At 34.5% G+C, this 27,975-nt stretch overlaps 1 protein-coding gene across 1 annotated transcript in view; it reads right to left on the reverse strand.

Moving 5' to 3' along the window:
* Nucleotides 1–27,975, reverse strand: part of LOC136974163 (probable ATP-dependent DNA helicase HFM1) — a 257,012-nt gene that overhangs the window by 178,158 nt on the left and 50,879 nt on the right. The window contains 3 exon segments of the mRNA XM_067268965.1: nt 16,902–16,942; nt 19,191–19,358; nt 20,258–20,338. Of these exon segments, the coding sequence (XP_067125066.1) occupies nt 16,902–16,942; nt 19,191–19,358; nt 20,258–20,338 (290 nt within the window).

The raw sequence follows: 27,975 nt of genomic DNA on the forward strand, positions 1-27,975 counted from the left end.
AATGGAAGAATAGAAGAAATAAAGAAAGATAAGGAAAGTAGTAGAAATACCCGGGTTTCTTTGCAATGTGTCTTTTGGTGGAAAACAACTTCGAAATCTCTCTTTTTTTTTTTTCGTTTGTAGCCCTTTTCTTGTAGATCTTTCGTCTATAATCTTTTTCTTTCAAACTGAGTGGTCTTTCCTCATGATCTCTCTCTGCACTTTATTGTCTTAGATCACCTTTCTCCCTTTCTGGAGTACTGACTTTTTCACCTCCTACCTCTTCAAGATTTCAACCCAGAATGGCACTCTTTCTGTCCGTTTTGCTTCAGGGCCTCACTCCCTCTTTTGTTCTTACTATTGAGGAAAAGATAATCCTCCCCCAAGGGCAAAAGAGTTAGACAAAGAAATTTCTAGGAAGAGTTAGACAAAAGAAAGTTCTAGAAAGAGTTAGACAAAGAAAGTTCTAGAAAGAGTTGGACAAAGAAACAAAGAAAATCTAAGACTAATTCAATATAAAATATACAGAATATGCAACATCATGGCCGACGGCCACAATATTATTAACAATGCTAAGTAATATATTGTTACATACCATACAATGTTATACAATTACTGCTAATAATTATCTATATATATAATCGAGACGAGTTGATGAATAATAATAATAATAATAATAATTAATAATAATATAACTCTCCCGTGGTCACCACCTGGTCGTGGTGGGAGAGCCCAGTAATTTTACTGATCCATAGGGCAATGCAGGCTGGAGCATAAGCTCCTGGTAGGGACACCCATGCCAGTAAGGTCTATGGGGAGAAATGAAGCTAAGAGTGACCACGCCCACATTCTGTGGAGATATTCATCATGGTAATAACTAGATCAAAGTGTGATACCGGCTCGGACGTCGCCCGGGTTAACAAGGTCCGCGTTCGTGGGTTAGGCAGAGGCTCACGTTCGAAAAATAGGTCACAGTCTCCCTTGGTTACCGGTGGAGAAAGCAGCACCGGCCCAAGCATGGCTACTGCAATGCCCTCAACAGATGTGAGGAACCAACCCAGCCTTGGTGTTTCTGTGGCAATGCATCCACAGACCACAAAGGCTGGAAAACCACGCCAACGGATGAAATGGACAGTAGAAATGAACGAGTTTATCATCCGTACTTATTACACCATCACAAAACTCGAAACAAACATGACAGCATACAGACAACAACTACACCATAGATTCACACAACAGTATCCTCATCTCACTGTCACCGAACAAAGGGTTGTTGATCAAAAAAGAACAATTATACACAACAACCTTATTCCACAAACAACACTTGAACTTATCAAACAACAGGTTGCTGATCAAATACATCAACAGACAGAAACATCTAACATTAATGAAGATCATGTAACCTGTCAGGATAATCCAGCAACAAGCATTGATAATAACACACATACAACAATTACCACTAATGATACTACAGACACTTCCTCATCCATCACTGATAACATAGACTTGGATTTAGTTAATACGCTCTCACTTATATTTCAGGAAACACTCACTAAATATACAGGTACAGATCCCACACAACGACCACGAATACCAAAAATCAACACATCAAAGGAAGTAGGAAAAACACTAAATTATGTAAACACTCACTTACTACCACACTACATTCATTCAATTTCTACACTCTCAGACATTCATACATTAGTTTATGCTGGGGCAGTCACAGTAGTGACACAACATGGACTGAAAGTACAATCACAGACAAATACACAGAAAACACAATTCTATCACAAACCTGCCTGGCAGAGAAGAATAGAAACACAAATAAATGACATTAGACAGCAATTAGGCAGGCTGACACAATACACTAAAAACAACATAACACCCAAATTAAGGAAACAGCTCAAAAACATTTTCAAGAAAATAAAAACACACACAAAACACGAACATCACAACACACGCATTACAGAATACATTGATACACTAAAACAAAAACTTGCTGCCAAAGCACGTAGACTCAAACGATACAAAACATGTACACTACGAAAACAACAAAATAAATTATTTACAAACAATGAAAAACTCTTTTACAGACAAATTAATAACAAAGCAAACACTGATACACAGCACAGTGGCACACCAACAGAAGAAGAACTCACAACATATTGGTCTTCTCTTTGGTCCAGTGCTGTCACGCACAATGCCGATGCAGGCTGGATCGAGGAGGAGAACAGAAACTTGCACAACATACCAACTATGCCCTGTGCTGAAATAAACATACATGATTTCCAATACACTGTTAACAGAACACACAACTGGAAGACACCTGGTGTAGACAACATTCACAATTTCTGGTACAAAAAGTTCACATCACTGCACCAGGAACTAGCTAAACACCTAACACACATCATCATCAATCCACAAGACATGCCAAATTTTCTTACTCAGGGCATCACCTACATGAAACCTAAAAACAACAATACCACAGACCCCACACAATACAGACCAATTACATGTCTTCCAACACTCTACAAATTATTGACATCCTGTATCGCAAACAAAATATACAAACATGTTGAAGAACACGACATTCTAACAGAACAACAAAAAGGTTGTCGTAGAAACCACAGGGATGCAAAGAACAGTTACTCATAGATTCAGTCATTCTACGGCAAGCACACAAACAACACAGAAACATACACATGGCATATATAGACTACAGAAAAGCATTCGACAGTGTTCCACACAGTTGGCTGCTACATATTCCTACACATGTACAAAATACATCCATCACTCATTGCATTCTTTCAAAACACTATGCAGCACTGGAGAACAACACTACATCTCAGGGTTCAGTAACACTTCCATACAAACAAACCAAATTTTTATTAGGCGAGGAATTTTTCAAGGAGATTCCTTGAGTCCTCTCTGGTTCTGCTTAGCCCTGAACCCATTATCCAACATGTTAAACAACACGCAATATGGCTACAATATCAGACACGAAAAAACAACACAGTTTACACTGTCACATCTCATGTACATGGATGACATAAAACTTTATGCATCCACACAAAAACAACTTCATCAACTCCTACAAATCACACATTCATACACCAAGGACATACAAATGGAATTTGGCCTAGATAAATGCAAAACACTTCACATAGAAAAAGGAATCCTGAAGAAAGAAGATTTTGCACTTGGAAATGGAGACGTTATTGAATCCATGGAAGAGGGCGAGTTCTACAAGTATTTAGGATTCCAACAGGCCAAACTAACAGAACATACACAAATAAAGCAAAGATTAATTAAAGAATACCAAAGTAGGTTAAATGCTATTCTCAGAACACAATTAAATGCAAAACACACAGTTAAAGCAATAAACACATATGTCATCCCAGTACTCACATATTCTTTTGGAGTTATACATTGGACTCACACAGATCTTGAGCAACTCCAAAGGAAAACAAGAACAACACTTACTAAGCATAAACAACATCATCCTAAATCCGCCACAGAAAGATTAACCCTTCCACGTAAAGATGGCGGACGTGGCCTGATTGACATAGTTAACCTTCACTACAAACAAATACAGTCACTGCGAGAGTTTTTCTACAAAAAACAAGAAACATCACAATTACATAAAGCAGTAACTCTAGCAGACTCGAATAACACACCATTAAACTTACACTCACATCATATGGACACAACACAACATATAAAAAGCATAGACACCATTAAGCAATCGTGGGCTCGAAAGGCACTCCATGGCAGGCATCCTTATGATCTGGCCCAGGATTTTGTTGACAAAACTGCGTCAAACAGCTGGTTAGCTCGGGGATGCCTCTTTGGGGAGACGGAAGGATTCATGATTGCCATACAGGATCAGGTCATAAATACTAAAAACTACAGAAAACACATACTCAAAGATGCAACACTCACAAATGACACATGCAGAAAATGTCACATCATGCCAGAAACTATACAACACATCACCTCTGGTTGCAAGCTCTTGGCACAAACAGATTATTTACACAGACATAATCAAGTAGCAAATATAATACACCAAGAGCTTGCAAAGAAACACAAATTAGTAGACATCCACGAACCATATTACAAATACATTCCACAGACAGTATTGGAAAACAACACGCACAAAATGTACTACGACAGAGCCATAATCACAGATAAAACAATTTACCACAACAGACCAGACATCACACTCATTGACAAACACAATAAAATCACATACATTATAGACATATCCATTCCAAACACTCACAATATACAAAACGCATGCACTGAAAAAATTAGCAAGTACACAGAACTTGCCCAGGAAATAAGGCATCTGTGGAGGATGGATAGGGTACTTATTGTACCTGTTGTTCTCTCCTCTACAGGTGTCATACCACACACACTACACAAAAGCCTGGGCACATTACAATTGAATAGAAACACATACATCACACTACAGAAGGCCACTATATTGAATACATGTCATATTGTGAGAAAATTCCTGAATACAGACACACACACTGATACACTTTTTTAATTTCTGTTTTGGTTACTATGCCTTGACTTTGGTCCGGCATAGTACACAGCCACCGGTGTTAACCGAGTATATCTCACTTAACCCAACATACATAATAATACAACACTCACAAATGACACATGCAGAAAATGTCACATCATGTCAGAAACTATACAACACATCACCTCTGGTTGCAAGCTCTTGGCACAGACAGATTATTTACACAGACATAACCAAGTAGCAAATATAATACACCAAGAGCTTGCAAAGAAACACAAATTAGTAGACATCCACGAACCATACTACAAATACATTCCACAGACAGTATTGGAAAACAACACGCACAAAATGTACTACGACAGAGCCATAATCACAGATAAAACAATTTACCACAACAGACCAGACATCACACTCCATTGACAAACACAATAAAATCACATACATTATAGACATATCCATTCCAAACACTCACAATATACAAAACGCATGCACTGAAAAAATTAGCAAGTACACAGAACTCTCCCAGGAAATAAGGCATCTGTGGAGGATGGATAGGGTGCTTATTGTACCTGTTGTTCTCTCCTCTACAGGTGTCATACCACACACACTACACAAAAGCCTGGGCACATTAGAATTGAATAGAAACACATACATCACACTACAGAAGGCCACTATATTGAATACATGTCATATTGTGAGAAAATTCCTGAATACAGACACACACACTGATACACTTCTTTAATTTCTGTTTTAGTTACTATGCCTTGACTTTGGTCCGGCATAGTACACAACCACCGGTGTTAACCGAGTATCTCTCACTTAACCCAACATAATAATAATAACTCTCCCGTGGTCACCACCTGGTCGTGGTGGGAGAGCCCAGTAATTTTACTGATCCATAGGGCAATGCAGGCTGGAGCATAAGCTCCTGGTAGGGACACCCATGCCAGTAAGGTCTATGGGGAAAAATGAAGCTAAGAGTGACCACACCCACATTCTGTGGAGATATTTATTATGGTGATAACTAGATCAAAGTGTGATACCGGCTCGGACGTCGCCCGGGTTAACAAGGTCCGCGTTCGTGGGTTAGGCAGAGGCTCACGTTCGAAAAATAGGCCACAGTCTCCCTGGTTACCGGTGGCGAAAGCAGCACCGGCCCAAGCATGGCTACTGCAATGCCCTCAACAGATGTGAGGAACCAACCCAGCCTTCGTGTTTCTGTGGCAATGCATCCACAGACCACAAAGGCTGGAAAACCACGCCAACGGATGAAATGGACAGTGGAAATGAACGAGTTTATCATCCGTACTTATTACACAATCACAAAACTTGAAACAAACATGACAGCATACAGACAACAACTACACCATAAATTCACACAACAATATCCTCACCTCACTGTCACTGAACAAAGGGTTGTTGATCAAAAAAGAACAATTATACACAACAACCTTATTCCACAAACAACACTTGAACTTATCAAACAACAGGTTGCTGATCAAATACATCAACAGACAGAAACATCTAACATTAATGAAGATCATGTAACCTGTCAGGATAATCCAGCAACAAGCATTGATAATAACACACATACAACAATTAACACTAATGATACTACAGACACTTCCTTGTCCATCACTGATAACATAGACATGAATTTAGTTAATACGCTCTCACTTATATTTCAGGAAACACTCACTAAATATACAGGCACAGATCCCACACAACGACCACGAATACCAAAAATCAACACGTCAAAGGAAGTAGGAAAAACACTAAATTATGTAAACACTCACTTAATACCACACTACATTCATTCAATTTCTACACTTGCAGACATTCATACATTAGTTTATGCTGGGGCAGTCACAGTAGTGACACACCATGGACTGAAAGTACAGTCACAGACAAATACACAGAAAACACAATACTATCACAAGCCTGCTTGGCAGAGAAGAATAGAAATACAAATAAATGACATTAGACAGCAATTAGGCAGGCTGACACAATACACTAAAAGCAACATAACACCCAAATTAAGGAAACAGCTCAAAAACATTTTCAAGAAAATAAAAACACACACAAAACATGAACATCACAACACACACATTACAGAATACATTGATACACTAAAACAAAAACTTGCTGCCAAAGCACGTAGACTCAAACGTTACAAAACATGTACACTACGAAAACAACAAAATAAATTATTTACAAACAATGAAAAACTCTTTTACAGACAAATTAATAACAATGCAAACACTGATACACAGCACAGTGGCACACCAACAGAAGAAGAACTCACAACATATTGGTCTTCTCTTTGGTCCAGTGCTGTCACGCATAATGCTGATGCAGGCTGGATCGAGGAGGAGAACAGAAACTTGCACAACATACCAACTATGCCCTGTGCTGAAATAAACATACATGATTTCCAATACACTGTTAACAGAACACACAACTGGAAGACACCTGGTGTAGACAACATTCACAATTTCTGGTACAAAAAGTTCACATCACTGCACCAGGAACTAGCTAAACACCTAACACACATTATCATCAATCCACAGGACATGCCAAATTTTCTTACTCAGGGCATCACCTACATGAAACCTAAAAACAACAATACCACAGACCCCACACAATACAGACCAATTACATGTCTCCCAACACTTTACAAATTATTGACATCCTGTATCGCAAACAAAATATACAAACATATTGAAGAACACGATATTCTAACAGAACAACAAAAAGGTTGCCGTAGAAATCACAAGGGATGCAAAGAACAGTTACTCATAGATTCAGTCATTCTACGGCAAGCACACAAACAACACAGAAACATACACATGGCTTATATAGACTACAGAAAAGCATTCGACAGCGTTCCACACAGTTGGCTGCTACATATTCTACATATGTACAAAATACATCCATCACTCATTGCATTCTTTCAAAACACTATGCAGCACTGGAGAACAACACTACATCTCAGGGTTAGTAACACTTCCATACAAACAAACCAAATTCTTTATTAGGTGAGGAATTTTTCAAGGAGATTCCTTAAGTCCTCACTGGTTCTGCTTAGCCCTGAACCCATTATCAAACATGTTAAACAACACGCAATATGGTTACAATATTAGACACAAAAAAACAACACAGTTTACACTGTCACATCTCATGTACATGGATGACATAAAACTTTATGCATCCACACAAAAACAACTTCATCAACTCCTACAAATCACACATTCATACACCAAGGACATACAAATGGAATTTGGCCTAGATAAATGCAAAACACTTCACATAGAAAAAGGAATCCTGAAGAAAGAAGATTTTGCACTTGGAAGTGGAGACATTATTGAATCCATGGAAGAGGGCGAGTTCTACAAGTATTTAGGATTCCAACAGGCCAAACTAACAGAACATACACAAATAAAGCAAAGATTAATTAAAGAATACCAAAGTAGGTTAAATGCTATTCTCAGAACACAATTAAATGCAAAACACACAGTTAAAGCAATAAACACATATGTCATCCCAGTACTCACATATTCTTTTGGAGTTATACATTGGACTCACACAGATCTTGAGCAACTCCAAAGGAAAACAAGAACAACACTTACTAAGCATAAACAACATCATCCTAAATCCGCCACAGAAAGATTAACCCTTCCACGTAAAGATGGCGGACGTGGCCTGATTGACATAGTTAACCTTCACTACAAACAAATACAGTCACTGCGAGAGTTTTTCTACAAAAAACAAGAAACATCACAATTACATAAAGCAGTAACTCTAGCAGACTCAAATAACACACCATTAAACTTACACTCACATCATATGGACACAACACAACATATAAAAAGCATAGACACCATTAAGCAATCGTGGGCTCGAAAGGCACTCCATGGCAGGCATCCTTACGATCTGGCCCAGGATTTTGTTGACAAAACTGCGTCAAACAGCTGGTTAGCTCAAGGATGCCTCTTTGGGGAGACGGAAGGATTCATGATTGCCATACAGGATCAGGTCATAAATACTAAAAACTACAGAAAACACATACTCAAAGATGCAACACTCACAAATGACACACGCACAAAATGTACTACGACAGAGCCATAATCACAGATAAAACAATTTACCACAACAGACCAGACATCACACTCATTGACAAACACAATAAAATCACATACATTATAGACATATCCATTCCAAACACTCACAATATACAAAACGCATGCACTGAAAAAATTAGCAAGTACACAGAACTCGCCCAGGAAATAAGGCATCTGTGGAGGATGGATGGGGTGCTTATTGTACCTGTAGTTCTCTCCTCTACAGGTGTCATACCACACACACTACACAAAAGCCTGGGCACATTAGAATTGAATAGAAACACATACATCACTCTACAGAAAGCCACTATATTGAATACATGTCATATTGTGAGAAAATTCCTGAATACAGACACGCACACTGATACACTTCTTTAATTTCTGTTTTGGTTACTATGCCTTGACTTTGGTCCGGCATAGTACACAGCCACCGGTGTTAACCGAGTATATCTAACTTGACCCAACATAATAATAATAATAATCAGTGCAGAGCCCAAACGGTTAGGAGTTGAAAGTTGAAATTTGGTACACAGTTAGGGTACGTCACGAGAATGCACACTGAGAAAAATTTTTTCGAAATTCCTCCCCACGGGGGAGAGGGACAGGATTAAGGCATAACACTTCCATCAACAATGGAAGTGTGAAGTAACAATGAAAGTGTCAACAATGGAAATATCAACAATGGAAGTGTTAAGAGAAAGCGACATGCAAGACCCAGATGCAATTTTTTCGTTTTTGCGGGAAATCGAATATATTGTGGCCGTCAGCCATAATATTATACTTGTATTTTAGTAATTTTAGTTAGTCTTAGTATTTCCTTTGTTCTTTGTCTTCTCTTTTCCTAATCTTTCAAAGACCGTTATTGCCTTGGGGTGGGATTAGTGGTTCTAAGAATCGGAACAAAGAAGAGTAGAATGTGCGGCTGAGTGGATAGCGCCCAAGAAGAGGCACCTTTTGGACGTGACACGAAAGAGATCGGACGTGTAAGGAAGAGCTCGAGAAGGAGCTGATCGAGAGAGAAGTCCGAGGCTGTCCAAGCAGGAATCAAGTCAGAGAACTTATCGTAAGGAAAGAATTTCGAATAACGATATAGCGAAGCGAACTTTGGAAAAACAAAAGTCAGGATAAAAGAACCGAGGCCCTCCCAAGTGCGTATCGGCTTGAAATAGAAAGTGCCGGGTGAAGCAACATTTCTATTCTTATTTCTTCTCACTTTCCTATCTCCCTTATTATTTCCTTTAGTATTAAGTTAGCTTTAAGTTAGAATTAAGTTAGGTTAGTTCCGCGATATACGAAATTTCATTGTCACGTGATTGGGTAACGGCCACCCCGTACTTTGTTCAGCAAAAAGGAAGCCTTTGTGAAAACTACGCTGAGTCTAAAACCTTTATGTAAATAGTTGAAATACCTGATTGAACCTCTTTGTACAAAGTGTAATAAAGGGACATTTGTTATTTGTATAATTGTTGTTGGGTCCTTTGTACTTACGTTCGTGGACAGTACGTTAACACTTGTATGTACATCACAAATGGCGTCCGCGACAGGATCCCAACTGTAACACGAAGGCATTTTGTCGTATATCTTTCTCCTTGTAATATCCCATTGTAATTTTAGTCTATTTTATTTATATATATACGTATTGTAATGGCCACGAACAACCAAGTGGGAAGCTCGAATTCTGGTGAAGGTTTCGATCCGAGCCCACCGTTAGTCGTTACAGGATTCTTGGGCATGATCCCTATGTTTTCTGAAACGCAGGGTGATACGGTCAACATTAAGCAGTTTTTCCAGACAATAGAAAATATAGCTAAGTTGGCTGGATGGAATAACGAGGTCAAGGTAGTAATACTGCAGTCGCAGTTAAAAGGTGAACCATTGGCTACATTCTTATGTTTGGTAGAGCAATACCCTGGAAAATACGAGGAGATAAAATGTGATTTAATAAAATGTTTTGGGAAGAGAGAGGCTGCAGAGAGGGACTTCGTAGATAAGCTATTAAGTTTGAAGCAAGGGCATAGCGAGTCTGTAACGGACTTTACGATCCGTACAAAGACATTACTGGCACGGGCTACCAGGAAAAATAATAAAATAAGTGTACTGCATGACGATATAATCTTGGAGCGATTTATAAAGGGATTGAGGGGAAACCTTAAGGCCAACATTCTAAGGAGAGCGCCAAAAACGCTGGAAGAAGCTTTCGAGGTAGCGGAAGGAGAGGAAAAAATATAAATGGAGTGTGGTGGCAGGTTCGAACAAAGAGGGGTAAATGTGAACATTGGGGAACAATATGCCGTGGGTGCTGAAGGATGGGAAAATACAAGAATTCGGGATGATAAAAATGAGGAAAGAATTAAGGGGTTGGAAAAGAAAATCTAATCATTGGTAGAAGCAGTGAATAAGATATTGGATAAAGGAAATCAAGATAGGAGGATGAATGATAAAAGATGTTACATCTGTGGTGATGCTAGCCATTTTGCCCGTAACTGCCCAAAACGTAAATGGAATCGTTTAAACTGATAAAGGAGTGCCATACAGGCTGGCATAGTGCTCCTTGTGTAAAAATTAAGCTGGCCGACAAAGTCTTTAAGTCACAGAAAGGCCTTCCACTAATTAGTGGTGAAGTTGAGGGTACTAGACTGTGCTTTCTCGTACATACGAGGGCCAAAAAATCAATCTTGAGTTCCACGGTAATGAAACATATCTCCAGACAAGACATAGCTAAGGCAACTGTTGAGGGTGAGTTTTTAGGGATAAGGGGCATCAATGGCGAAGTAACAGAATGTGAGAAAGTTTTGTATGCTGATATGGGATATAGGGATCAGGTATCCAAGATAACTGTAGCATGCATGCAGCTTCCAGGACACATAGACTACGATGGTATCTTGGAAATGGATATACTCGGGAAAATGTATGAAATAATCAGTAGTGTGAGAAGAACAATGGAGGAAAGCGCAAGCAGTAATGGGGGAAGTAAAGGCGTGTACGATGAATACGCGAATGATACTATGGTAACGATTAAAGGTTTAGAAGGTCTGAATGACGAGGAAAAAGAGCGGGTCTATAACATATTTTGGAAGCACCCTGGATGTTTCGCGCGATCAATTGAAGAGTTAACTGGAATGACCAGTGAGTCCCACAAGCCGATAATAGACCAGACTAAGCCGATAAACACACGGCAATACCGTATCCCGGAGTGTCACCTATCAGGTTTAAAAGCGCTGACCAAAGCATATTTGGCGGCTGGCATAATCGAGGAGAGTTCATCAGCTTGGAACTCGCCAATCCACATAGTGGAGAAAAGTAACGGTGAAATTAGGATGACCCTTGACCTTCGGCAGGTCAACAACCTAACTGCTGCTCAGGAGTTTCCTATATCACGCGTCGACGAGATAATGAGCAAGTTTCACGGAAGTAAGTATTTTTCCGTGCTTGATTTGAAGTCCGGTTATTTCCAAATCAATTTAGATCATTCTGTAAGACACGTGTATGCTTTTTCGACTCCCTGGGGAAAATATCAAATGTGTCGTCTTTCCCAGGGTGCTAAAAATAGCGGCCGTTTTTTTCAAGCGGTAATGTCGAAGATACTGGCCCGCTTTGTGGGAATTAATTGTTACGTTTTTAAGGACGACATAGTTCTATTCTCTAAGTCGCTTGAGGACCATATTATATTACTAGATGAGGTGATAAGCACCTTAAATAAAGTCAACCTGAAACTACATCCTGAAAAGAGCTCCTTCATTGTTAAGGAAGTCAAATATTTAGGTCACGTTATAAATCAAAGTGGCGTTCGTCCAGATATAGAAAACGTACGCGCAATTACTGACATGAAACCACCAAGGAACGTGAAGGAGGTACGGGGTTTCTTAGGGATGGTGGGGTTCTTTAGAAGTTTCGTGCCTAAATTCTCCACTATCGCCTTACCTCTAACGAACTTAACGAAAAAACATAGTAAGTTTGTATGGGACGAGAACTGCCAAAAAAGCTTTGAGGAGTTCAAAAACATTTTAGCAAAACCTCCTCTATTAAAACATCCTAATTTTCAATCCCCCTTTCAATTATTCACCGACGCGTCGGACAGTTGCGCAGGCGCTGTATTGTGTCAAAAAGAGGATGAGAAACTTTACCCTGTAGGCTATTTCAGTCGAAAATTTAATGGCGCTGAGAAGAACTATTCTACTATTGAAAAAGAATGCCTAGCTATAGTCTTGTCACTACGCCATTTTAAGCTAATTGTGTTAGGGCACCAAATCAATCTTTTAACTGACCACAAACCCCTCATTTTCAGAGGTAACATGACAAACCACATTAAAAGGTTAATGAGGTAGTCAACGGAGATAGCGGACTATAATGTTCAGATAAGTCACATAAAAGGGAAGTGCAACGAGGTGGCAGATACTTTATCACGGATGAACGTTAATAGCAATAGGGTCGAAAAGGTGAATAACAATGTAAAAAAGAATAAAGAACTCAGGAGTAAAGTGGTAGAATCACAAGGAGATGATGAATTCTTAAGGAAAATGAGGGAAAACTTTAAGAGTCATAACCAAAGTGAAGACATCAGGGGAATCCAGCCAGAATTTTATTTGGAGGGGGACGTGATGATGCATATTAAACCAGGCAAGATGGGGCTGAAAAAGTGGGTCCGTGTGTGTGTGGGCAAGGGGATGGTTGATAGGAAGATATGGGAGTTTCACAGTTCCCCCTTGTCGAGACACTTGGGAGTCGAAAAAACGTGTAACCTCATCGATAGATATTACTATATTAAGAATCTAAAGAGTCGTGTAAAGGGTTTAATCAAGAGATGTAGGACTTGCCAACAGCACAACTTGCATAGGGGTTGTGCACCCTTCCAGGAAACGGAGACTTCCGAGTTCCCTTTTCAGAAGGTTGCAATGGATATTATTGGCCCACTGCAGACTACCTCGAGGGGTAACAAATATATTCTTACCATAGTCGATATATATATGCGATATGCCGAAGCTGTCCCGATACCAAACCAATCCGCTCAACAAATCGCTAATAGTTTCTTCTATCACATTATATGTAGATATGGGTGTCCTGACGTCATAGTGTCAGACAGAGGGGCCAATTTCACTCTCTGAGTTAAAAACTTCAATTTGCAAACTTAAAAGACAATCAGCCCCTGGTATTGATGGAATAAAAAATGAATTTATTATATACCTACCTGATGAAATGTGTTTAGAATTACTCAAACAATTTAACAAGATTAAGGAAACATCGAAATTTCCTGAGCATTGGAAAAATGTGTTGTTGCAAATGATTTATAAGAAAGGAGACAAACTAAATCCTCAAAACTATCATCCAATAGCGTTGTTAAATACCTTTAGAGAGTTGTTCACCAGAATTTTGGCAGATTGGTTGAATCAATGGATAATAGAATTTAATGTTATCTCCCAGATTCAAGGAGCATTTGTTAGAGGAAGAGGGACCATGTACAACATCTTTATGCTTAATGGTTTAATACATTACGTCTTGTCAAGAAAAAGACATAAAATCTATTCGATATTTGTGGATTTGGAAAAAGCTATCGATAGAATAAATTTTAACATTTTATGGGAAAAGTCACATTCATTAGGAGTTTCAACTTCGTTCATTAAGCTGTTAAAAATTTATTTTGTAACACAAGATATCATGTGAGAGGCAATCTGGCAAATACTAAGGGTGTCATTTCTGGTGGTGGGTTGCCTCAGGGGAACCTTTAAGCTCCCTGTTGTTTATATTATTTATTAACGATTTACCACAATTGTTTTCTACCTCTGAAACTTAAGGATTTGCTCTTGGAGAATATGTTGACTTAAATTGCTTAATATATGCTGATGATGTAGTCCTGCTGGCAGATTCAAACTACATCATCATCAAAAAACTACTTAAACTGTGAGACTAATTTTTCCATAAAAAGCCTCATTATGCAACTTAGACTTAATAAATTTCGGATTATGTTAAAGGACTACCGGATAAATATATCAAAAGAAAAGTTTTGTAGTTATTGCGGTAGTAAAGAGGAAGAGAATCTCTTAATACACTTGTTTGGATCTTGTCAAGTGATATATCAACTAAAATGTTTTGTACTAGCAGAAGATTTCAAGTATAATCATTTGAAAAATGAGGACATGTCAAAAATTACTTTATTTAAGATTTTTTCCTTCTCTAAATCTTTAGAATTTTTGTGATAATTTATTACTATGTATATTAAATAACATTATGTTGTAGTCTTACACCATATCTTTTTTTTGTATATTTTATTTGTATATATATATTTCCCTTTTTCCTTTATTCCTCTACCCTTTGTTTCCTTGTCCCCCTTCTTCTGGAAACTTCTCTCAGCGGGTGGCGACGAACTGATTATAAGACAAAAGAAACGGATAACCTGGAGGGGCTAAAAGGGTGATAGACTGGACACTTTTGGCTGAGACATCGAGCTGTAAGGACGTGTTTGGTGAGGTCGCCAAGAATTTCGCACCAACGGGAGAACGAAGGAGGCAGCAAGCCGAACGTAACAGAATCTAGAGAGGAACTCTAGTACTCTAATACAAAAGCCCTTCTGGAAGTTTATCGAAGAAAACAAAAAAGAAGGAGAAAATTCTAACTCTACAGTCATCGAATTTCGTATCGTCCAAGAAGGCCTGAGTTATAGCCACCACCACAAGTTTGCTAGCTAAGTTTGGGTACCTGTTCTTGTCTGGTTCTATCCTATTATCTACACCTTCTCTTTCACTCTCTAGTATAAGTAGTTTTAAGTAATTAGTTATAAGTTTCTTTTTTCGCGTTCCTTTTGTAACGCGTCGCGTACCTCAATTCTTTTGTCGCGAGATCTTAGAATAACGATTCTGCCCGAGTGTCAAAAATTTATGTCCAAGGAGTGTTGGAATACAAACGATAATCCTGTATAAATTAACAAACGCGGGTGAAAAATAAAATAAAGAAGTTTAATTTTCTCTTATCCCCTCATTGGACTCTTTTTTACTACGTGCATTTTACAACAATGTAACTAAATTGTTCCTCCACTGTAAGAAATAATTTAAATCAATAAACATTAAATTAAATTAAATTAACAAATAACTTGTATTTGTGCTTTTGTAGAGAATTAAGAAACTCTGTAGATACCTCCTATAATGGGGATGCATCCTTACTATTAATAAATAAAATTATTACTTTAATTTCAAATTAAAATTTTTATATAAAGGAATTGAATTAAGTTTCATCAACTGTATTCAATCTTTGTTGGTTGGAATTAATTTCATTTTTATGTGATTAATTTTACAAGTATTAAGAAAAGTTTAATATAAATCTGTATTGATTTGTATCGAACTTTAAAAATATGAAAATAGTATATTATACTTAATCTGTTTAATAACATACTACTTTGGTCTCTACTGGTTTTCAATGTTATAATCAAATTTTAAATAAACAAGAAATTTTTATTTGGTCTTTTATTGTTATATATAAAAATAATCAGATAAAATAAAATTAGTTTGTCTTTAATGATAACAGCAATATATCTCACTTCAAAATCATTTGTATTGGAAAGTAATATTTATGAGTCAAAAAACATATTTTTACATCATTTCTAATAATTTAAACATGAAAAGAAAGTGAAAAACATACCTAAATAATTCACTAACAATTATGAAGCTATTTTAATATTTTCATGACAACTATACAATTTTAAATTATAATCATATCAATCAATTCATTAATCTCTCCAATGATATTAATGCATACACTTCTCTCTGTTTGCTGGGAAATCAAAAATAAAAAAATTATGTAATTAGGGAAGTTTTTAAATTTAGGAAATATGTTTTTCCAAGTTGAAAGGGCTAACAGGAGATTTTGGGGGTAAATAAGAAATTAAAGGAGAAATTTAAAATGTTTATAAAGTGAATAGTTATTTTTTAGTGAGAGGAAAAGACAGTAAGCCTTTTGCATAATCTATCCAGCAGTAGATAGATGGAGTTGATAAGTGGTATGGATTGACAGAGTATCAGAATTCACACTGCACTTTTGTTACAATTGGTCTTGGGTGTCACTAAAGATGGACTGAGAGACCCAAAAGTACTAGATGTTAAGTGAGATATTTTTTTGTCTATGATCTCCAATAAAGCAAAACAGAGAAGTTTATCTATAATTATACAAATAAATTTAAAAGTTTAGTTATAATGACTCTTAACAATATTAATTAATTAATTAAATATATTAGATAAATTGATATTTAGTCAAATATAAACTTATCTCTGTTATTTATCACTTACTTATATGTAACTCCATTTCCTTGAGAAAGCCAAGATGTAATCTAAAAATTAATAACGTAAATATTAAATAAAATTTATTAAAGAACCATATATAGCAATATATGCTGAAAATATTAAGATATATTAAATCAGCAAAAGGTCATTTAAAATAACTGAAAACTTAAATTAAAATTATTTTCATAAACAAGAATGAAAATATATGTCAGCCTTCAAAACAGCTCCATTATGCTCCCAATTTTTTTGCAATGCTTAAGTACTGATTGACTTCTTCAAGAGAGTTTTAAGGTTGGTGATGAGACCATTCATACACTGATCTCATCATCTTATAAAAAATGGCTTCCCTAGTGCATTTTTGTGGCCAGAGGAAAACATAGTGATTTAAAATAAATAAAAGAAGACAGCCTTTCAAATTTCATCTCTATAATAATAGAAGTATGAGAAAAGATATTGCCGTATATAAGTATTGTTATATGAACATTGATTATGATGTTTCTATCAATTTACTAGAATTTACACTTAGTCACTACTGCTTCTATCTTAGATGCTTCAAAATTATTCCTTTACTAGCAGGTAGGCCCGGCGTTGCTCGGGCAAAAGTAACGATAGCGAAGATTAAGATTATTACGTTATAGTCACAAAAGAAAGAGAGGAATTTCATCAACAAACTAAGTATTTCTAAAGAAAGATCGAATTTGAAAATCGAATATTGTAATATTGTTCGATTTTCACGACGTGTTCTCATTATATCGTTCGATTTTCATCGAATGTTCTAAAGAAGAAAAGTCGAGAAAAACCGAACTAATCTGTTTAAATTTGAAAATAGAATATGTTCTAACATATTACTCTTTTTTTTTCTCCAGCGCCAGTTTTTTCTCCATCTGCGTCTTGCACATCGCTTTCTCTTAACACTTTTATTGTTACGTAACACTTTCATTGTTGATGGAAGTGTTAAGCCTTAATCCTGTCCCTCTCCCCGTGGGGAGAAATTTCGAAAAAATCCCTTCTTAGTGTGCGTTTTTGTGACGTACCGTAACTATGTACCAAATTTCAACTTTCAACTCTTAATCGTTTGGGCTCTTAACATTTCCATTGTTACGTAACACTTCCATTCTTAACACTTCCATTGTTGAAACTTCCATTATTACTTCACACTTCCATTGTTGCTTCACACTTCCATTGTTACTTAACACTTCCATTGTTGATGGAAGTGTTAAGACTTAATCCTGTCCCTCTCCCCCATGGAGAGGAATTTCGAAAAATCCCTTCTTAGTGTGCGTTCTCATAACATACCCTAAATGCGTACCAAATTTCAACTTTCAACTCCTAACCGTTTGGGCTCTGCGCTGATTATTATTATTATTATTATTATCAACTCGTCTCGATTATATATATAGATGATCTCAAAATATACAAATTTACAATTTTAATATTGAAAATTATTGTACACACATCATGCATGTACTTGATTTATTTACTAACAATTTTATTTTTTTAGATTTTATATTAAAATATTTAGAAAAATACTTTTACTTCATTGATTTTCAATTTCAACAAAAGTACTTAAATAAATTTGTTCTATTTTTGAAGTTTTAATTTAATGTATGAAAATACGAGTTTTAATAAATAATTTGTAGAAATTAACACTTTTCTGACTGATTCTCTTACATTTTACAAATATAATACAATTAAAAATAATAAATAAATAAATATAGGCTGTGCAAATCATTTGATTTTTCTAGTTGTTTATGTTATTGCCATCACATTCAGTAATATCCAAAAATTAAGATTTATAAGTAACATTAGCACATACAAAAAACATTACTAAGGATTCTACATGGTCTGGTACAAAACGAGATCACCAACCCTAATGACACCATTGTGTTCAAATAATATAACTTTTTTTAATAAAAATATAAATATGACTTTTACAAAGAAAAAACTTTGCATGTTGTCCCCCTTTTTTATCATTCGCGCCATCAGCAGTCTTTGAACAATTCACACAAATTTCAGAGACAACCTTCCTCGGTGAAAAAGGAGGACATGCAAAGTTTTTTCTTTGTAAAAGTCGTATTTATATTTTTATTAAATGTAAATAGTGCTGGCCACGTACCTATATTGGATTTTTACTTATAACATAATTTTATATTTTCAATACCCAAAAAAATTTGAAATATACATTTTTACCTAAATATTGAAAAATTTCCCAACTAAAAGATGTTTAATAAATTAACAAATTTATTATTTAGCTAATCATTTGTAATCCCATTACATAAAATTAGAAATTCTTACATCATAAACATTGGGAACCGTAGCTGAAACTGCTAGAAAACGAATATTTTCATCTCTTGACTTATTTGCAAACTCTTGATTCTGAGAGAGACTATTCTGCAAAATTTTCATACGACTAATCACTGCTTCAAATGTTGCTCCCCTACTTTCATCATTTAATAAATGTATCTATTAAAAATAAAATTCAATATTTACTAATCTAGTTATAAAATATTTGTTTTTAATTGATTGTAAATATATTTAATTCAATTCTTAAAAAATTTTAATAAATAACTTTAAATTATTTTTGTAATTTAAAGATCTTATGAAATGAAAAGTTTACCTTCAAAATAAAAATATAATTAAAGAGTATATATATCATTTCATACATATCTAAATTTATTACTTATTTCTAAATAAATATTATTCTGAAAAATGAAAATGATTTCTTTTACTATTTTTTCATCTGATCATGTAGTTATTAATTACAGTAAAATCTCAATTTAATGGACTAATTTAGGAAAAAGTTGTGCACTAAAGCCAAAAGTCCATTATATAATAAAGTAGGTTTTCCAAATGCACGTTAAAAAACTCAAAAAGTAGTTAATTTATCTGTTTTTACTTTTGTATGTAGATGTATTTTGTATTGTTATGTAGATATATCTGTGTAATTAAAACTAAATATGTATGAGAGGTTTAATTTCACAAAAAAATTTTCTATATATATTATTGCTTGTGTATTCACTGTAATCAACAAGTATAGGATCTAAATTGAAATAAATAAACAAACATGTTTTGGAAAATCCATTTTAATTGCATTTAACTAAACAAATAAATAATATTCTTAAAAAAGTCTACATAAATATTTAGGTCAAAATTTATAAAATATAAAAAAACATATAATTATGAGAAAAGGTGGATAAAATATGCTAAAAACGTGTCAATTATTAATTATATTTACATTGAATATAAAAAACGTTGAGCGTAGTGAGATGTTCTTAAAATTTTGTTGTTTGTTTGTTTTCGGGTTTTTTCAGAATAAAAGAAGTCAACAATTTAAGTATTTTTAAAATATTCCAATATCTTACCTCATCTACCATAAAAAGACGAACTAATTGTACAAATGATTTAATATTTTGCCATCTTCTAGTTAATCCATCCCACTTTTCCTAAAATATAGTTAACATATTTTAGAAGAATAGTAAATATAGAAGAACATATTTTCATTACAGCTTTAAATATATGATTGTCAAAAACCATGTTTAAATGCATGAAGATATATATCATATTTGAATACTTACATGCTAAGTTAACAAGGAAATAAGCAACTTTGATAAAATGAATAATCACAAAACAGAATAAACTTTCTCAATAAGAAAAATGATCTGGGCCTTTCCCTTTAAGATACTTTCTACTCTAAAATTTAAACTTTGGTGATGATTTAAATTTATCTTTGTATACTAGTACATTTATCAATTAACAGGACTGATTATACTGGAAAATTATGGATGCAGATATTTAGTCTTACAGATCAGAAATAATATTTTTTTAGTTCACCTGAACTAAAAAAATATTATTTCTGATCTGTAAGACTAAATATCTGCATCCATAATTTTCCAGTATAATCAGTCCTGTTAATTGATAAATGTACTAGTATACAAAGATAAATTTAAGTTATGATAAAGGACACAAAGGCATAATAATTGAATTTGGTGATGATTCTTTGAAAGTGAAAAAACTTCAGTGATAATTAGTTTTTATACTTATAGATCATACTAAGATTGATCAAATTTCATTGTAATAACATCATTTTCAGTCCTCTTATTGTTAAATTGTCAGAGGGTTGCCATTCATCATTATGTAAAAATATTACGGAAAGGAATGATCATTTTGTCTTATCTAAAGCTTTTTATTCTGTTTTAATTTTTCTTATATTTAATCCTTGCTCCATTACTGCTGTCTAACCCACAGTGGCAGAGTAGTAAAACCACTGAACACTGGCAGTTAGTTCATGCCTTGCTAATAGGCTGGCCACATGGAGTTTTCCTGATTTTCTTCATGTTAGTAACACTTAAATAGGGGCAGTTTCCCATAAAAGTTCTCCCAAGAGGTATTCCTCCCTCAGTAGATTACCCATGTATTGCATTGACTTTATGAAAAAACCAAACTGCTGTGTCCACTCTATTTAATAAAATATTTACTAATTCAATTAAATTGTCATTTCTTCCATCTATTTCTCATCATAGAGAATCTGACAAAATTCTAAATAAATAGCAATATATTTTTCAATAATTCTTAAAAATAATATTAATTTTTAGAAATTCCTGTTCAAACCCTAAACACAGGTTTTCAAAAATACTTTAATGAAGCTTAATGATGTTAAGGGAAGTATGAATTGAATCTCTTGGATCACATTCACTTCAATAAAATGCTGTCACAAAAAATTTTCATTAAGTACTATGAAAGGTTATAACACTTTATGATCTCATAAATAAGCTTATTAATCTTAATGGCTCTGACAAAATAGGCTTCTCTTCTTCAGACTTAACATTGTATAAATTTTTATAATTACATAGTGAAATTAGATCAATAGAAATTGAAAAATATAAGTCCCTGTTAAAATAAATTTTTAATCTTTAGCTAAGAACCTTAAAAAATTCTGAATCCGAAACAGACCTGAATAAAATAAATTTCTCATTTAAGCTCCTGAAAAAATGTTCTTTTATTTATACTTTTAACCAATATTATTCAGAGCTTTTATTCTGATGTAATATTCAAACAATAAGTTATAAGAATGCAATCTTTAAAAATAGCCAATTTTACCAAACTTTTCAGTTCTTCAGAGACCATGAATAAGAAATTGAAAATGTTAACAAAATCCAAAAATCAGTCAAGCTATTTGCATCTCAGAGTTATGTACAAAAAAAAAAACAAAGAAGATAGATAACATACTCAAGATAATTTTAGAATTCAAAATAGACACAAAATGTCAAAAGTTCTGAATGTACTTATCAATGCATATTGTTGTTACTCAATAATATGCATTGATAAGTATCAGGTCAGTCCATAAGTTCATGCATATTTTTATCTACAAAAAAAGCAGCAAAAAATTTTAATTAAATTTTATTTCAATCTATAATGTATTCACCCAAGGGCGTCGCCAGCCAATGGGCCAGGGGGGGCAAGATGATATAAATTGATAGAGGATATGAATTGTATGTAGGTAAAATAAAAATGATTCATAAATTTTAAGAAGCTTAAGAAGATTATTTTAATTAAAACATAATCTTCTTGGGTTTTTCGCGCGAGAATTATAAATCGGGCAATAAATGACTTAGCATTTAAATAATTTTTTTCGCATGTCTAGGGAGGGGCAACTGCCCTTCTGCCCCCCTCTGGCGACACCCTTGTATTCACCATTATTTTGTACAATTTCTTGCCATTTTGATGGTAACTTTTTAATCCCGTCTTCGTAAAATGATTTCGGTTTTGAATCAAAATATTCAGAAATAGCCTTTTTTACACTGTTCTCATCCTCAAAAGTTTTCCCTTTTAAAAAATTCTGCAAACTGCAAAAAAGATGATAATCACTGGGAGCAATATCTGGCAAATATGGTGGATGAGGTAAAATTTCCCAGTTGTAGCTATCAAGTATCTGTACAGTTATTTTTGCAGCGTGTGATCTGGCATTGTTATGCTGCAAGAGAACCTGCTTTCTGTTCACGAACAACGGTCAATTTTTTTTCAATTTTTCATTTAAACGCTCTAATTGCTCACTATACATTTGAGCTGTAATTGTTTGATTAGGTTCTAACAGCTCAAAGTGAATTACGCCTGACATATCCCCCCAAACAGACAAAAGAATTTTTTTTGGATGCAACCCACCTTTTGCTGCCTGTCGCGATCCATCCATTGTCTTTTTCTCGTCATATTATTATAGAGGATCCATTTTTCATCTCCAGTAATCAGCCTACCAAGAAAAGGTTCTAAAGCAATACGGGATAAAAGAGACATGCAAATGTTTACACGTTGTTGTCGGTTAGCTATTGACAGTTCGTGTGGTATCCATTTTCCTAGCTTTGAAACTTTTCCGATTTGTTGTAGGTGTCTATGAACAGTTCCGTGGGATGAATTTAAACGTTCCACAATTTCATCAACTGTTAAAGATGGTTCTGCTTCAACTAGTGCAGAGAGAGCATCGCCATCAAAGTCGACAGGTCTTCCAGTACGAGCCTTATCATCCACACTAAAATCATTGTTTCTAAATCTTTCAAACCACTTCTGTGCAGTCCTTGCACTAATTACGGTTTGATTATTTACAGTATTTATTTTTTTGGCTGCATTTGTAGCATTCTCACCACTTAAAAATAAAAAGTATAAAACATGTCTTTTGTATTTGTCCGTTACTTCCATTTTAACGAAAATAAACAACTGAAATGTTCACAATTCTGAACACTATTATATGACTGAGATCCAATTTAACACTTCAGTGTAAAAATTATCACATTAGACTGACATTTTTAACAGCAAAACAAGATTTTTCTCAAAGTCATAAAAATGCGCATGGACTTATGGACTGACCGGATACATTCAGAACTTCTGAAAACTAAGAACTGAACATGTAATTTATATGTCTGCATTTCTAGTGCTAGTCCATCAATGATAGTAGTATCTAAGATTGTCATTATCATAATTCTTGATACATATGATTTTACAAATATTACAGGAATGATAATTCTAATACTTGTATAAAAACTTCTTATTTATTTATTTATTTTACATGTAATTGGAAATGTATTTAAACAATGGATTTCCACCACCTAATAATGATTAAGCTGCATTCTAAATTAAACTTCTGATAAACATATTTTTCTATAGCAATATGAAATTTAGGGACACTTTTTCTTTAAATATGAAATTCCATTAACTAAAATTTTATTTTATAAATATAATTAATATTTTAGTATATATGAAGCCATTCAGAAATTAAATTCCAACTGATCTCAAAAACACAAACTGAATTGGACATTCCTTTGCTATTAAAAGTTCACATAGTTATTTACCTATTTTTCAACATAGTTGTTTCCAACAGTAAGTCGATTTTCATATCAGAGTAGAAGCTTTTTTTAATCCCTGATCAAAGAAGTGTGCAGCCAGATTCTTAAACCATTCTTGCAAATCTTCAGTCAGCTCTTCATTACTAAAATTGTTTTTCTGTTAAAAGTGCCTTTAAATAAAGACACAGGTGGATGTCAGAGGATACAAGGACAAGAATATAGAACAGGTGAACAAAAAATATCCAACTGGAATTGTTCCAATAATTGGCTCATGCAAATAGTAATGTGCAGTTATGCATTGTCATGAAGCAATATAATAACAGAGTTTAGTAAGCCTTGTCATTTGTTTCGAACGACTTATCAAAGTCTATATTTACTGTTGTTCCATGATTCAGAAATTCATTTAATAAAAACCACCTATCCTGAAACACAGTGCAAGTGATCTTCCATAAAGGTAGTGATGTTCTATTATCACAAAAGTATCGATACCAGTATCGGTATCAGTCTCAAAGTATTGATACCAATCAGTATCGACATTGGGTATTGAAATTGGAAATCTTGCTGACTGTCACTGTTCAAACTTGGGTCATCTTTCAGTTGTTTTACTGCTAAAAAGTACACCTATCCCTCTTTTTGTGTGGTGGATACATTTCAAAGAACACTGTGTAAAAAAATTGTGTAAAAATGTACACTACATGCATCCTGTAGGAAAATGCTCAATAGGATCCACAACATGAATCCTATTGAGCATTTTCCTACAGGAATGAAATAAAAAACATAAGCAATTTTCAAAAGAAATGCAACCTTTTTTATTATAACACTATTTATCATTAACATTATTTGTACACAAATATAGTAAACACAAGGTAGCATAGGAAATATAAAATTGACATACAGCATTCTCTGATGTACATACAATACTGTACTGTGCTTAATTAAATAAATTAACTCTTGATCTCAACTAAAATTTAACTTTTTTAACAATAACACAATTTTAATGAAAAGTTAAATTTAAAAATTTTTAAATAAATTGCTTTTCCCCCCATGTATAAATATCGATTGAGTAAAGAGATGATTAGTTCTCTTTTGTCAACCGTGTTATTTCAAAATCACGTAAAAGTGAACCACATAAAAAGAGGAATAGGAGTATTGTACTCATTACAATGAAGGCTGAGTAAGCCCCACAGCAGCAATTAATATTTTGTTGGTTATTCCAGAGAATTGAATCCCAGCTATCTGGTTCGAAAGTCAGTGTGTCACTCAGTACTTCAGTTTACACTTATAAGATATTTTATCTACACAAAAGAAGTCCAAGATCTATGTCCTGTAACTGGACTCTGTGGGTACTACTATACATGGAATAGGGATGGATAAGAAATTGTTAGTGAAGAGATAAAACAGTGTCTTTACTTTGAAAGATCTTTGTTGCGTTCAAATTTTACAAATGTCAGGGTATACAAATTGTAGCTCATTTTAAACATCACTGGTGGTCCAAGTTGATTAACAAACAAAAGTATTGCATAATATTTAACTACTTATTTATGTGTATAAATACTAATCAGAATTCTAAACATTTTATAGATTGTGAAAATGAAATATGATGTAATACATTTATACCACAAAGCACTCAGCAAAATATACATATGCATACACTTAACACCTTATTCTTGCCGAGAAATATAAATTTATTTAAAACAAACAAACGTTTTCAGCCTGATTCACAGGCCATCTTCAGGTTTAGAATACATTTGAATTAAAAATTCTATCATTGGAACACAAAATTCAAATTCAAAATTAATAAGAAACATTTAAACAAAAAATTAAATAGACAACATAAATACCAATAAAACTAAAACATAAAAATATATAAACATGCAAGAAACGAATATATAAGTATTAATAAATGCAAAACTAAGACATTCAATAAAACCGCTATAACTATTGGTTAGAGCCCTTGTTAAACTTCCTAACCATGAACTTCCACGCAGAGGGTAGACTTTCTGCGTCCCTCGCATTTAGACAGCCTTCTTGTAATCTACTCCTATAAATCTGCAACTTTTCTGCTGTCAATGCCAAAGATGGAGAAGATAAAGGGTTTATGATGGTCGCCTCATTCCATTTAACTATAGCTCCTGGCGCTTGCGCCATTTGGGACAAAATTGTTGCATTAGACCTCTTTCTGATGTTATAACTATGCTCCTTGATTCTAAGCCCTAAACTTCTAGTGGTTACTCCAATGTAGTCTTTTTTAACGCCCAATTGCATGTTCTCATACGGAATTTTATAAACTCCTGCTTTCTCTTCTGATTTTATACCATCTTTATCATTCCTGAGGATTTTGTATAAATTAGGCGCCCTTTTTAAAAGCATTCTCGAACCTTTTTTGTGTGCAATCTCCTTCATGACTGCATTCATACTTTCATTATACGTAAATTTTACGCTTCTATTGGGAGCATTTTTAAAAAACCTTTTTTCGATGTTGGCTTCATATTTCCTAATTATTCCCAGAATCGTACTTTTTTGGTAACCTAGGGCCTTGGCTACGTCTATTATTCTATTTATTTCTTTCCTCCTGTCTTGTACTCTTTCACAATACAAAAAAGCTCTTCTTATTAAAGCTCTGAAAGCCGCAATTTTATATTTATACGGATCCTTGGATTGGGAGGGAATATACAAAGGGCTGTGTGATGGTTTAATAAAAACGTTAGTGGACAGGTGGCCTTTTTTGAATGTAATATCAATGTCGAGAAAATGCAGATTCAAGGAACTCTTCTGTTCCAATCTTAAAGTAAGGCCATCACTGTTATCGTTGATCTTATCCAAAAAATCCTTGATTCTGCTGTTATTTCTCCATAATATAAATAAGTCATCAACGTATCTGCTAAAATACATGATATCATCCTTAAAATCATGAAAAACTCTTCTTTCCAGCCTTCGAACCACCAATTCCAGGGTACAAGGATATTACATTCAAAAAAGGCCACCTGTCCACTAACGTTTTTATTAAACCATCACACAGCCCTTTGTATATTCCCTCCCAATCCAAGGATCCGTATAAATATAAAATTGCGGCTTTCAGAGCTTTAATAAGAAGAGCTTTTTTGTATTGTGAAAGAGTACAAGACAGGAGGAAAGAAATAAATAGAATAATAGACGTAGCCAAGGCCCTAGGTTACCAAAAAAGTACGATTCTGGGAATAATTAGGAAATATGAAGCCAACATCGAAAAAAGGTTTTTTAAAAATGCTCCCAATAGAAGCGTAAAATTTACGTATAATGAAAGTATGAATGCAGTCATGAAGGAGATTGCACACAAAAAAGGTTCGAGAATGCTTTTAAAAAGGGCGCCTAATTTATACAAAATCCTCAGGAATGATAAAGATGGTATAAAATCAGAAGAGAAAGCAGGAGTTTATAAAATTCCGTATGAGAACATGCAATCGGGCGTTAAAAAAGACTACATTGGAGTAACCACTAGAAGTTTAGGGCTTAGAATCAAGGAGCATAGTTATAACATCAGAAAGAGGTCTAATGCAACAATTTTGTCCCAAATGGCGCAAGCGCCAGGAGCTATAGTTAAATGGAATGAGGCGACCATCATAAACCCTTTATCTTCTCCATCTTTGGCATTGACAGCAGAAAAGTTGCAGATTTATAGGAGTAGATTACAAGAAGGCTGTCTAAATGCGAGGGACGCAGAAAGTCTACCCTCTGCGTGGAAGTTCATGGTTAGGAAGTTTAACAAGGGC

The sequence above is a fragment of the Centruroides vittatus genome, unplaced genomic scaffold (genome assembly GCF_030686945.1).
Source record: "Centruroides vittatus isolate TY-2023 unplaced genomic scaffold, ASM3068694v2 contig_345, whole genome shotgun sequence".
NCBI lineage: Eukaryota > Metazoa > Arthropoda > Arachnida > Scorpiones > Buthidae > Centruroides > Centruroides vittatus.